Source organism: Lissotriton vulgaris, chromosome 4_1, assembly GCF_964263255.1.
Source record: "Lissotriton vulgaris chromosome 4_1, aLisVul1.2, whole genome shotgun sequence".
NCBI classification, from domain to species: domain Eukaryota; kingdom Metazoa; phylum Chordata; class Amphibia; order Caudata; family Salamandridae; genus Lissotriton; species Lissotriton vulgaris.
Genome location: NC_141691.1, coordinates 96514544 through 96528509, shown reverse-complemented (window position 1 = coordinate 96528509; position 13966 = coordinate 96514544). Strand labels below are relative to the sequence as shown.

General features: G+C 43.1%; 1 protein-coding gene across 1 annotated transcript in view; it reads left to right on the top strand.

The window, feature by feature from the left end:
• The first annotated feature begins 7554 nt into the window (after positions 1-7554).
• The window catches only part of LOC147718421 (uncharacterized), a 59643-nt gene continuing 53231 nt past the window's right edge, over positions 7555-13966 (top strand). Inside the window, exons 1-5 of the mRNA XM_086967198.1 lie at positions 7555-7573; positions 7940-8059; positions 8423-8542; positions 8909-9028; positions 9395-9514. Of these exons, the coding sequence (XP_086823324.1) occupies positions 7555-7573; positions 7940-8059; positions 8423-8542; positions 8909-9028; positions 9395-9514 (499 nt within the window). The remainder of the gene's footprint in view (positions 7574-7939; positions 8060-8422; positions 8543-8908; positions 9029-9394; positions 9515-13966) is intronic.

Genomic DNA, 13966 nt, shown 5'->3' with positions numbered 1-13966 from the left:
TTGCGGATTTTGAATTCGATTTTGCGCGAATTTGCGGAACGCGAATCCGCAAATTTCACCCATACTTAGTTTTGTGCACTTTTGGCAAGAAGTATATGGTTGGGGTTATTGGGTTTGAAACTGTTAAGAAGTTTGTCGCATCTTTGCTCAATAATCCTTTCACATGCCACACCATTATTTGATTGTGTATTTCATTTATCATCTCTAACATTGGATTGCCCATGAGCATTGTGTGGTTATTTGCATCATTAAGCTGTCGATTCGCCTCATCTATATAGTCTTGTTTGTTGAGGATCACGATGTTTCCACACTTATCAGCTGGCTTTATTTCAATTTCATTGTTTTCTTTTAAAGATCTTAGGGCTTGTCGTTCATTCCAGGAAAGGTTTCCTTTTTTATTATTTTCGATGTTTCTTATGACATTTAAGTCTGCATTTATTAGATTGTGGAATACATCAATTCGGTTTCCCGGGTGGAGTACCGGGCAAAATTTTGACTTATTTTTGAACTTGGTTCTTGGGTGTGCATTATGTGAGACTCCCATGTCCGTGAGTACTTATGTTTCTGTCATATCTGTTTCCTTTACTTGATGTACTAATTCATATGCTGTTATTAAACTAGGTATTTCTGATATTGCATATGTCTTTTACTGCTCCGTCAAATCAATTGCTTTGACTACAATAATTTCTGCCGATTTCGAAGGCTTTTTGGAGAATAATTTTTTTTGTTTTAATTTTTGAATATATTTATACATGTCAATTTTGATTTCTGCACCATCTTGATGTTTTTCCGGGCTGAATGGGAGTCCCTTATTTAGCAGCATTTGTTCCGTTTTGGTGAGGGTATAGTTTGATAGATTGATTATCAAATTTTGCACTGTGTCATTCCGTTTGACAGTATTCATTTCCTAGTCAGTGTCCAGTTGCGTAGAGGGTATCTTTGTATATCTTGCTCTTCTGGTTTTGCGCTTTGGTATTGGTTTACGAATTGGCCTCTCCCTCGCCCTCCTGTTCTTCCTCTTCCACGGCGCCTTCCTCTTGGTTTCGGATTTTGTTGGTCCTGATAAAGCAATTCCATTTCCTCTAAAAAAGAAAACTTTTTTGTTGTTGTTATCTTTCCTACCCGTGCTCTTTGTTCTCCTTCACTCACATCTGATTCCGTTTCACTTGCAGGTGGTAGTGTTCCTTGTGTCTTTGCCTGCTTGGTGGTTCCTTGCTGCTTTAAAATATCAAACCTCTTGGCAAAGGTGAATATGGTACAATTCGCATAATCAAATTCATCTCTCCTGAATTTCCGCTGCTTTCTCTCTTCTATCTCGTTTTCATGTTTATCAAGGTTTTTCTCCGTTATTGCACGCAACTTATTGGCTTCTTCGTGATCTTGCTCCGTGGCTTTAATTTGTTGTTCCATCTCATCAATTTTGATGTGTAATTCCTCCACATTTTTCTTTGCGTATTTGACAATTATCAGTATCATAGTACGTGAGCAGTCCATATTATTAAGCCCCTATTCTTCCAGCTTTTCTGCACTAGTACCGGGGTGATTTTGTAGAGTAAAGATGCGGAGCCCCCCGGGTACAAGGCCCAGTTCAAGATAGTTTTTCGAGGGTGATGATTTCCCATCCACAGGATATTTCTTTGCGGAGCAGTTTTTCTAATTGTTGGAACAACTGTTTCGGTGTACTTACTCCAGTAGAAGAAGGCGTTGTTTTAGAATTAGTTGTTGCTGTAGTTGCCTGAGTTTTGGAAAACATGCTTTCTGCTTTCTCTATACATTTTGCCGTTCTTCTCTCCATTTCTCTATTCGAGAGTGTTATATAGTTGCACTATTATGTGTACAAGGGCAGTCGTTTTCCTCGTATTTAAATAAATGTAGTCAGTTTACTATATTTTATTTTTCGACTTGTATTACTGTAGCGCAGGAGGGTTATGTTATTGTTAGGCGGGCAGCCTATCGAGTTGAAAGTGTTTGTCCCCACGAAAATGCTCCGATTTTAGTAAGTCAATGTCTCGCTTAGTTTTTTATGTAAAAACGTCAAGTGAGTTGCATTCGCTACAGCACCATCACAGCAAGTAGTCACATTACTGGCATGTTTGTTTACTTACCCGGGAGACTCCTGTCCCGCTAGATGCCCTCCGACACCTCTGCGTCGACGCTCGACCGGGTGTCAGCCAGATAGATCTCCTTGTTCTTTCAATCTTCTTCGTCCGTTGTTTGTTAAATGTTTCTCCGTTATTACATACAGTGACAATCATTGCTATACTTAACAATAATGATGTGGGACTTCAATTTACATACAATATACAACGAAAAGCAATAGACTTCTTGGACACAAAAGTGTACATAAAAGATAACAAAATACAAACAACATTATTCCAGAAAATGACATTTACCAATAGTGTCCTTCATGGGACTAGCTTCCATCCAGTTTCATTGAAACAAAGTATACCGTATGGTGAATTCCTACGGATGAAGCGGAATTGTTCAAAATCAACTGAGATGGAGAATACATTTGAGGAAACCAAACAACGCTTCGTGAAAAGAGGTTACAAGCAGAAGGGTCATTAATCGTGGGGAACTAAGAGCAAGAAGAAAAACAAGAGCGGAGACTCTAATTATTAAGAACAAGGAAGAGAAATCAACAAATGAGGAAGATAAACCACGTCTCATCTTAACATACTCTAAAGAGAGCTTTCAAATCAAAAAAATTGTAACCAAATATTGGAGTGTGCTCAGGAAGGACCTGGATATTGGCAGTCTAATTAGTGATGGACCACTAATTTCATTTAGAAAGGTACCATCTCTTGGAGACACGTTGGTCAATAGCCACTTCACAAATAAAAAGGCAGAAACATGGCTGCAGAAACGACAGAAGGAATTTACCAAATGCATGTCATGATGTCATGTAAAGCATGCAAAGTAGGGAAAAACCTTAAATCAATCTTTGAAATTCTGAATAAAATCACCTGTGAATCGCATTTTGTAGTCTACCTGATAGAATGTGACTGTGGCAAACGTTACATTGGATCAACAATCTGTGCACTCAAGAAACGAATGCTGGAGCATGTCAGAGCGATTCAAAATAAGGATACATCATATGCAATCGCCAAACATATGCTGCACCACAAAAATAAAACATAGCAAAATATAAGATACTCAGGCATTGCGATGGTGCCTAAACATGAAAGAGGCGGGAATCGACTCCAAAAGCTGAGACTCTTGGAATCAAAACTAATCATTCGGTTTAAAACAAAAATCCCCTATGGATTGAATGGGGACGAAGAAATATATGTACATTTGTGACGGTGAAGAGCTTGTAAAAATTGTAAAAATTGTAAAAATTGCAAAACTTGGAAATAACTTGAACACGTAATTAGTGATTGAAAATTAACAATGTAGTTATAAAAACAGGATGCGCAAAATGCATATTCTTCAATCGATAAAGTGTCCAAACTCTTACATCAGCATAAAATAGAAGTTTATAGAGAATATGTACCGTTGGAGACATAAACTCTTTATGTAGCAATGTATATAGAATTGATGCAGAATCCACTGTCAAGGGACTTCATGCTGAATCAATACGAGTTGCAGCGAACTTTCTATGTCACCCAACTAGTGTCATGAATGCATTAGGGATGTTAAAATTGCCCAGTTGTCTAAATGTAAGATCTACAGATTGAAAATAGCAGTACGAATTTCCTCAATGTATTTAAGAATGTTAGCAATGTAGAACATATATTAGTATCTGTGTCCGGAGTAACACAGTAAGCTGTAAATCATACTGCTTGGACAAAGCACTTAGCTTTCTAATTTAAATATATGGCTATCCAAAGGGCGGGTCCTTAGGGAGACACACACAGGCATATAAATTGGCACTCAGCCTAAATATACATAATGCTGAAAATACTGGGGTTCTTGTGACTGACCTGTTAACCACTGGAGCCTTATACGCGATGTACCACTCAGTTTTCACTATGACTACTGGCACAGGTTAAATGGCAAACAGAACAAAATTAATGATAAACCACTGAATTAGCATACAAAGTACATTTTAATAAATTTCATAAAAGACGTCATGAGTGAAATCATTGACATAATGGTAAAACATGGTAAAAAGTAGATCCATTATCAAATATGCATCATTTATATAAAAAATATAATATAAGTGAGGGATGGTTTCCTGTCTACGCGTTTCGACACGTTGAAGGTGTCTTCCTCAGGACTTTACCATCATGATACTGAAAATAAATAAACAATATGTAAAATTTTGTCTTTATGCTAAACAGTTGATAACGCTAAATACAGTTTGCCAGATTCTCGAGGCCAGTGGTTTGTTCAAATTTCATGATATACCGCATAACATTGGTTCATTTTGTTTGACATACCAATGAATATCATAGAGACATGCTTACATTTGCATTAGTGGAGAAACAGAACAGTTGACATTTCACATAACATTTGTATATATATATATATATATATATATATATATATATATATATATATATATATATATATATATATATATATATATATATATATACCTACTGGCGGTCGCCAGTAGGTAGTTATAGATAGGATTTTTTTCAATGTTAAATCTCTATTTGCAATAACATTGGCGCCGGTTGACGAATCTGCCTGAAAATTTCCTCAAAATGGCCTCGTCAAGCTTCGGTCCTTCCCTGAAAGTTTGGGGGGGATGCGTCAAGCGGGGGGAGAGATGAAAGGGGGGTCCCAAAACGCGTTTTCCCCATGTTAATTTCCATAGGGCGGTCGAACTCACTTTTAGCCCGAACGGCTGAATGGATTTACACCAAATTTGGCAAAATTGTAGGGACTGGTAGCCCGTTGTGCCTTTGCTATGTCTCAAGATATGTGCTCCAGTGGATTTTGAGTAATTTAGGGTAAAATATTTATATATATCTGTAAGTGCGCCCCGGTACGCGCACCGGGGCGCTAACCAGCGCGCGGAAAGCTGATTGGCTCACGGGTGTCTGTAAACATTCGAAACAGTCCGGAGCGGCCGCCATCTTGTGTCTCGGTAGGATCGAGACACAAGAGGTGGCAAAAACAAAGGTGAAAATGACCATAAGGGGGCAGAGAAGACCCCCCCTGACCCCTAGGTTTGATGTGGGGGCAATAAAAGGGCCCCACGGGGCAAAAAAAATAAATAATTTTTTTTTCGTTTTTTGCGGGGTGAGCGCCCGGTACGAGCACCGGGGAGCGTACCGGGGAGCGTACGAAAGTGAAAAAAAGTATGTAAGAGTTTAAAAAATGATAGCAAATTTTTATTATTGGAAGGTAGTTCTGAAAAGAACTTTTTTTTTTAATATTTTTTTTTATTTTTCTGAACATTTTTTGGGGGGGGTTTTTTTAGGGAAGAAACAAAAAACTGGGAATTAACAGTGGCTTAACAGGAGCAAAAAATAAAAAAAAAGCTACTGCTTTTTTGCTGCAGTGGTGGTTGTCTACAGCATCATTAATGAGGGAAATACTTAGTTGCCCGTAGCAGATGGTCTTTCCACAATAAATGCAGACCATCTTTAATCCACCAAATTTAATTTGTATGTTTGGCATCATTTTGCGCCCTTCTGGTGCTGCAACTGAAATTTCACCTGTGGAGGTGCTGGCCTGAGTATCTCTGTTTTTCTGAAGCATGTCCCGTACCTCAGCCTGTGCCAAATTGTTAGGATGCCACCTCTCCATGTGGCGGATCATTGTGTAATTCCCAAAGGAATACTTTTTTCTTTGGGCTGCCCCTGGAGAGGACTTTGTTGCAAATCAAACAGGTGACATGTGTGGCATTCACTTTTTTTTGCCCAGCAGGGATGGAGAAGTACTCCCATATAAAATGCACTTTCACATGCCTTTCCCTAGGTTCTTCCCGCAAGAATCTCCTAGGCTGTTCCTCCTCATCATCTTCTTCTTCCTCCTCTTCTTCAACTCCTGGAAGGATCTGGGGTGGTGGACCTTTCTTTCTGGGTGGTGGTGGTGGTGGTGGGGATGCACCGGCTGCAGCTACTACTGAAGCCATTTCTCTGCTCACAAATAGCTCTTGCTCTCTCAAAGAAGAAAGTAAGAATGAGGAAAAAAGGAGGGGGCTTTCATCATTTGGAGAAAAAAAAGTTGAGAACCAATGAAAAGCGTTATTTTCAGGTCACATGTCCCGACGCGCTTACGTTACGCGCTCCGGCGCGCTTACGTTTCGCGCTCCGGGTCACGCCACGGAGCGCTTCCGGGTGCGTTTACGCAATGCGCATAAAGAACGCATCACGCGGTTACGCTATACGTCAGGCGTCACGATGTTGTTTTCGTTCACAGCATCTGCGCTGACGGGGCGCTCACCGCTACGCGCACCGGGGCGCTAAACAGAGTTGCGCTTACCGGTGCACTGCCCGGTGCGCGTAACGGGAGCGCACCGGGGCAAAAATAAAAAAATAAAAAAATTAAACATAACATTTTTTTTATTAAATAAATATAAAATACATTATTCATTTTAATGAAGTATCTATTTTACAGCTATTGATATAGTAAGGATTTAGCTTTTAAAAAACCTTTGAAATTCACTGAAACAAGCATAGGTTTAACACCAGTTATAGTTAGGAATTAGCATTTAAAAAACCTATTAAATTCACTGAAAAAACCATAGGTTTCACACCAGTTTTAGTTACCTGGAAATTTTACTGACATAAAACCATTGAAATTCCCACGTTATAGTTAGTTGGACTCACTATAACTTGCGCGTGTAATGCACTGCTGATGACATCACATATTACATCACTCATGACATGGTCAGTGACATCACTCATGACATCACTGATGACACCATCCTTGTGACAGAGTAACAGACCTCCTTTCAGTGTAATGTAACCCTTGAAACACATTGTCAAAAAAAGAAACTAAAATTTTCGAAAAAAAAGAGATATCCATACCAGTTACAATCTATTCAGTAGTATCACCATCTATATACACATCCACTTATTCATCAATAGTTCTATATAGTCACTCATACATATACTCACTCATCATATGTAGTGATACACCTATACATCCTGTTACACACCGACAGTCATCAAAAAGTTACTCACACACATACTCACACATGCAAATAAACTATTGAACATCCATTTATTTACATATACATATACAGCTATACCACCACCTTACTTCTAAGGAAACTTACACATGCTTACTCTCTTAAACAATCACTTATAGAAACACATACTTATTTAAACAATAACTCTTTCAATCTCTCACTCTCACATATACTCACTTATATACATCAATACTCACATATACTACATTAGAACAAATGTAGTTAATGATAAAGATACTAGTGTGACAGTCATTCACTCACTAACACACACATATACACACTCATCCACCCATACAGTCTTGCACATATGCTGTCTTAAAAACTCATACAAACAGTGAGTCAGTTACCAACCCATGCATATATATATATATATATATATATATATATATATATATATATATATATATATATATATATATATATATATATGTATATATCCAAACACAAGTTTGCCTGCAATGAGTGAGCCCACAACAGGTAAGTTCCATCAGCCACACGTTTAATGGAGGAAGCAATAACAAACCAGCAGAGTGCCTTGCTCAAATTTGAAAGTTCAGCCCGACGCGTTTCGTGCTATGAAGCACTTCTTCATGGGCAACTGACTTCCTGGTGAATGAAAACGCTTCGGCAAAAAGCACCCAATTAAGTTCTTAACATCCCGCCCTAATGGGCGCGGCCACCCCGTGGCCTCTTGGTAGTTGTGGTGCTTAAGTATTCCTCTCGTGAGTTGTCGTGCGTTTATCCTGATTATTGCAGTCTTTATCCAAGTGGGTTGCAAAGGAAACCTCTCGCCGCTTTGACATGCCTTTGCCTTCCTTCATTGGCATTACCTGTCCCCTTTAGCTGTAACGTCGCTTGGCGTCTCAGCAGGACTGCGGAGCAGCGGGACTCAACTCGCGACCCAGGCGGTGCCGCCTCAACATCCAAACACAAGTTTGCCTGCAATGAGTGAGCCCACAACAGGTAAGTTCCATCAGCCACACGTTTAATGGAGGAAGCAATAACAAACCAGCAGAGTGCCTTGCTCAAATTTGAAAGTTCAGCCCGACGCGTTTCGTGCTATGAAGCACTTCTTCATGGGCAACTGACTTCCTGGTGAATGAAAACGCTTCGGCAAAAAGCACCCAATTAAGTTCTTAACATCCCGCCCTAATGGGCGCGGCCACCCCGTGGCCTCTTGGTGGTGGTGCTTAAGAATTCCTCTCGTGAGTTGTCGTGCGTTTATCCTGATTATTGCAGTCTTTATCCAAGTGGGTTGCAAAGGAAACCTCTCGCCGCTTTGACATGCCTTTGCCTTCCTTCATTGGCATTACCTGTCCTCTTTAGCTGTAACGTCGCTTGGCGTCTCAGCAGGACTGCGGAGCAGCAGGACTCAACTCGCGACCCAGGCGGTGCCGCCTCAACATCCAAACACAAGTTTGCCTGCAATGAGTGAGCCCACAACAGGTAAGTTCCATCAGCCACACGTTTAATGGAGGAAGCAATACCAAACCAGCAGAGTGCCTTGCTCAAATTTGAAAGTTCAGCCCGACGCGTTTCGTGCTATGAAGCACTTCTTCATGGGCAACTGACTTCCTGGTGAATGAAAACGCTTCGGCAAAAAGCACCCAATTAAGTTCTTAACATCCCGCCCTAATGGGCGCGGCCACCCCGTGGCCTCTTGGTAGTTGTGGTGCTTAAGTATTCCTCTCGTGAGTTGTCGTGCGTTTATCCTGATTATTGCAGTCTTTATCCAAGTGGGTTGCAAAGGAAACCTCTCGCCGCTTTGACATGCCTTTGCCTTCCTTCATTGGCATTACCTGTCCCCTTTAGCTGTAACGTCGCTTGGCGTCTCAGCAGGACTGCGGAGCAGCGGGACTCAACTCGCGACCCAGGCGGTGCCGCCTCAACATCCAAACACAAGTTTGCCTGTAATGAGTGAGCCCACAACAGGTAAGTTCCATCAGCCACACGTTTAATGGAGGAAGCAATAACAAACCAGCAGAGTGCCTTGCTCAAATTTGAAAGTTCAGCCCGACGCGTTTCGTGCTATGAAGCACTTCTTCATGGGCAACTGACTTCCTGGTGAATGAAAACGCTTCGGCAAAAAGCACCCAATTAAGTTCTTAACATCCCGCCCTAATGGGCGCGGCCACCCCGTGGCCTCTTGGTAGTTGTGGTGCTTAAGTATTCCTCTCGTGAGTTGTCGTGCGTTTATCCTGATTATTGCAGTCTTTATCCAAGTGGGTTGCAAAGGAAACCTCTCGCCACTTTGACATGCCTTTGCCTTCCTTCATTGGCATTACCTGTCCCCTTTAGCTGTAACGTCGCTTGGCGTCTCAGCAGGACTGCGGAGCAGCGGGACTCAACTCGCGGCCCAGGCGGTGCCGCCTCAACATCCAAACACAAGTTTGCCTGCAATGAGTGAGCCCACAACAGGTAAGTTCCATCAGCCACACGTTTAATGGAGGAAGCAATAACAAACCAGCAGAGTGCCTTGCTCAAATTTGAAAGTTCAGCCCGACGCGTTTCGTGCTATGAAGCACTTCTTCATGGGCAACTGACTTCCTGGTGAATGAAAACGCTTCGGCAAAAAGCACCCAATTAAGTTCTTAACATCCCGCCCTAATGGGCGCGGCCACCCCGTGGCCTCTTGGTAGTTGTGGTTCTTAAGTATTCCTCTCGTGAGTTGTCGTGCGTTTATCCTGATTATTGCAGTCTTTATCCAAGTGGGTTGCAAAGGAAACCTCTCGCCGCTTTGACATGCCTTTGCCTTCCTTTATTGGCATTACCTGTCCCCTTTAGCTGTAACGTGGCTTGGCGTCTCAGCAGGACTGCGGAGCAGCGGGACTCAACTCGCAACCCAGGCGGTGCCACCTCAACATCCAAACACAAGTTTGCCTGCAATGAGTGGGCCCACAACAGGTAAGTTCCATCAGCCACACGTTTAATGGAGGAAAAGATTAGAACACTGCAAGTTCCAGAAGGCCACGTGCCGTGGCCACGCCCGCTAAGGCGGAAACTTGCTCATTACAGGAGTGTTGAAATGCAGCAATGCCGTCTGTGATGTGACTTTGTCCCAACCCCATGATTAAGTGCCAACAGAGTACGAAACGCGTCGGGGAGGACAGGAGACTTTGGCGAGACCCCGTGCTGTATTGTCCTGCTTCAATCTTCAATAAAGAGATGCAACACTTACCTCCTTGTGTGGGTTCCAACTACAGCAGGCAACTTGTGTGAGTTGATGTTCGGCGGCCTTGCCTGGGTCGCAGGAGGAGCCCCGCTGCAGTCGATGCAGCCCTGTGGTCCCGGTTGACGCCGAGGCAGATCCAGGACGAGGAAGCCATTGGAGATGTTCACGCAGGCAGGCAAGCAGCCCGGGTGTATCTGGCAACCCACTTGGGAAATATTGAACTTTTAATCATCATGATGGCAGGCAACCCACATGGGAAAGATTAGAACACTGCAAGTTCCAGAAGGCCACGCGCCGTGGCCACGCCCACTAAGGCGGAAACTTGCTTATTACAAGAGTGTTGAAATACAGCAATGCCGTCTGTGATGTGACTTTGTCCCAAACCCATGATTAAGTGCCAACAGAGTACGAAACGCGTCGGGGAGGACAGGAGACTTTGGCGAGACCCCGTGCTGTATTGTCCTGCTTCAATCTTCAATAAAGAGATGCAACACTTACCTCCTTGTGTGGGTTCCAACTACAGCAGGCAACTTGTGTGAGTTGATATATATATATATATATATATATATATATATATATTCCCTACTGGCGGTTGCCAGTAGGTAGTTATAGTTAGGATCTACTTTCCATAGGAAATCCGCAACATTCTATTGGGAATAACTTTGGCGCCGGTGGACGAATCTTCGAGAATTTCTCAAAGTTCGTGGCCCGCTCCGCTCTGCTCCTTCCCTGAAAATGTGGAGGGGATTCGTCAAGCGGGGGCCGAGATAAAAGGGGGTCCCAAAACGTGTTTTCCCCATGTTAATTTCCATAGGGCTGTCAAACTCACTTTTAGCCCGAACGGCTGAATGGATTTCCACCAAACTTGGCAAAATTGTAGGGACTGGTAGCCCGATGTGCCTTTGCTATGTCTCATGATATGTGCTCCAGTGGATTTTGAGTAATTTAGGTTAAAAAAAATATATATATAAGCGCGCCCCGGTACGCGCACCGGGGAGCGCACCGGGCGCGCTACGCGACTTGCGCACGGAAAGCTGATTGGCTCTCGGGTGTCTGTAAACATTGTAAACAGTCCGGAGCGGCCGCCATCTTGTGTCTCGGTAGGATCGAGACACAAGAGGTGGCAAAAACAAAGGGGGAATTGACCATAAGGGGGCAGGGTAGACCCCCCTGACCCCTAGGTTAGATGTGGGGGCTATAAAAGGGCCCCGCGGGGGAAAAAAAACAAAAACATTTTTTTCGATTTGCGCGGGGGGAGCGCCTGGTACGCGCACCGGGGAGCGTAGAATGGGGAAAACCCAGTTTATTCACTGCGTCATCTCTACGACCCTTTCTTGCGTCAATACGCCCCTTTTGCATACATTACACCTGACGTAGGTATAATGTGGCGCAGGGGTTTACAAAGTGACGCATCTACCTAGATGCGTCACTTTGTAAATATAACTCCATAAGGTGCATGTTTTATGCTGCTGATGCGTCACAAAAAGTGACGTACCGGTGGCGTAAAAGTGACGCATGGCCTTATAAATGAGGCCTTCAGTCTTCTATTCATGCGTCATATTAAATATATGACGTATTATGTCGCAAGTACTTACAGATACGTTAGTATTTCAGACGTATCTGTAAGCGCAAAAGTGATGCATTGCAGGAGTGTGTCATATAAATGATGCAACTCCAGCAATGCATCCTTTCACATGGGGCCAGGCCCCATGTGAAAGGGCCTGCACGCCTGCTGTGAAACAGGCGTAAGATTTGGACGCAACAGCGTCATAAAAGTGACGCAGTGATATCTCATAGATTTCACTGCGTCACCTCTACGACCCTTTCTTGCGTCAATACGTCACTTTTGCATACATTACACCTGACGTAGGTATAATGTGGCGCAGGTGCTTACAAAGTGACGCATCTACCTAGATGCGTCACTTTGTAAATATGACTGAATAAGGTGCATTTTTTACAGCACTGGTGCGTCACAAAAAGTGACGCACCGGTGGCGTTAAAGTGACGCATGGCCTCATAAATGAGGCCTTCAGTCTTCTAGTAATGCGTCATATTAAATATATGACGTATTATGTGGGAAGTACTTACAGATACGTCAGTATTTCAGATGTATCTGTAAGCGCAAAAGTGATGCATTGCTGGAGTGTGTCACAAAAATGATGAAACTCCAGCAATGCATCCTTTCACATGGGGCCAGGCCCCATGTGAAAGGGCCTGCATCAGTCTTACGCCTGCTGTGATACAGGCGCAAGATTTGGACGCAACATTGTCATAAAATTGACGCAGTGATATCTCATAGATTTCACTGCGTCACCTCTATGACCCTTTCTTGCGTCAATACGTCCCTTTTGCATACATTACACCTGACGTAGGTATAATGTGGCGCAGGGGCTTACAAAGTGACGCATCTACCTAGATGCGTCACTTTGTAAATATGACTGAATAAGGTGCATTTTTTACAGCACTGGTGCGTCACAAAAAGTGACGCACCGGTGGCGTTAAAGTGACGCATGGCCTCATAAATGAGACCTTCAGTCTTCTAGTCATGCGTCATATTAAATATATGACGTATTATGTCGGAAGTACTTACAGATACGTCAGTATTTCAGACGTATCTGTAAGCGCAAAAGTGATGCATTGCTGGAGTGTGTCACAAAAATGATGCAACTCCAGCAATGCATCCTTTCACATGGGGCCAGGCCCCATGTGAAAGGGCCTGCACGCCTGCTGTGAAACAGGCGTAAGATTTGGACACAACAGCGTCATAAAATTGACGCAGTGATATCTCATAGATTTCACTGCGTCACCTCTATGACCCTTTCTTGCATCAATACGTCCCTTTTGCATACATTACACCTGACGTAGGTATAATGTGGCGCAGGGGCTTACAAAGTGACGCATCTACCTAGATGCGTCCCTTTGTAAATATGACTGAATAAGGTGCATTTTTTACAGCACTGGTGCGTCACAAAAAGTGACGCATCGGTGGCGTTAAAGTGACGCATGGCCTCATAAATGAGGCCTTCAGTCTTCTAGTCATGCGTCATATTAAATATATGACGTATTATTTCGGAAGTACTTACAGATACGTCAGTATTTCAGACGTATCTGTAAGCGCAAAAGTGATGCATTGCTGGAGTGTGTCACAAAAATGATGCAACTCCAGCAATGCATCCTTTCACATGGGGCCAGGCCCCATGTGAAAGGGCCTGCATCAGTCTTACGCCTGCTGTGATACAGGCGCAAGATTTGGACGCAACAGCGTCATAAAAGTGACGCAGTGATATCTCATAGATTTCACTGCATCACCTCTACGACCCTTTCTTGCGTCAATACGTCCCTTTTGCATACATTACACCTGACGTAGGTGTAATGTGGCGCAGGGGCTTACAAAGTGACGCATCTACCTAGATGCGTCACTTTGTAAATATGACTGAATAAGGTGCATTTTTTACAGCACTGGTGCGTCACAAAAAGTGACGCACCGGTGGCGTTAAAGTGACGCATGGCCTCATAAATGAGGCCTTCAGTCTTCTAGTCATGCGTTGTTAGAACTGGGGGTCTCTAGTTGGCAGAGGTAGGTACCACTGTCCAAATAGGGACCCTTGCTTCTAGTCACGGCAAGGAGATAACCCTCTTAGATAACCCCTGCTTGCCCTCTAGGTAGCTTGGTCTGAGCAGTCTAGGTTAACCAGAGG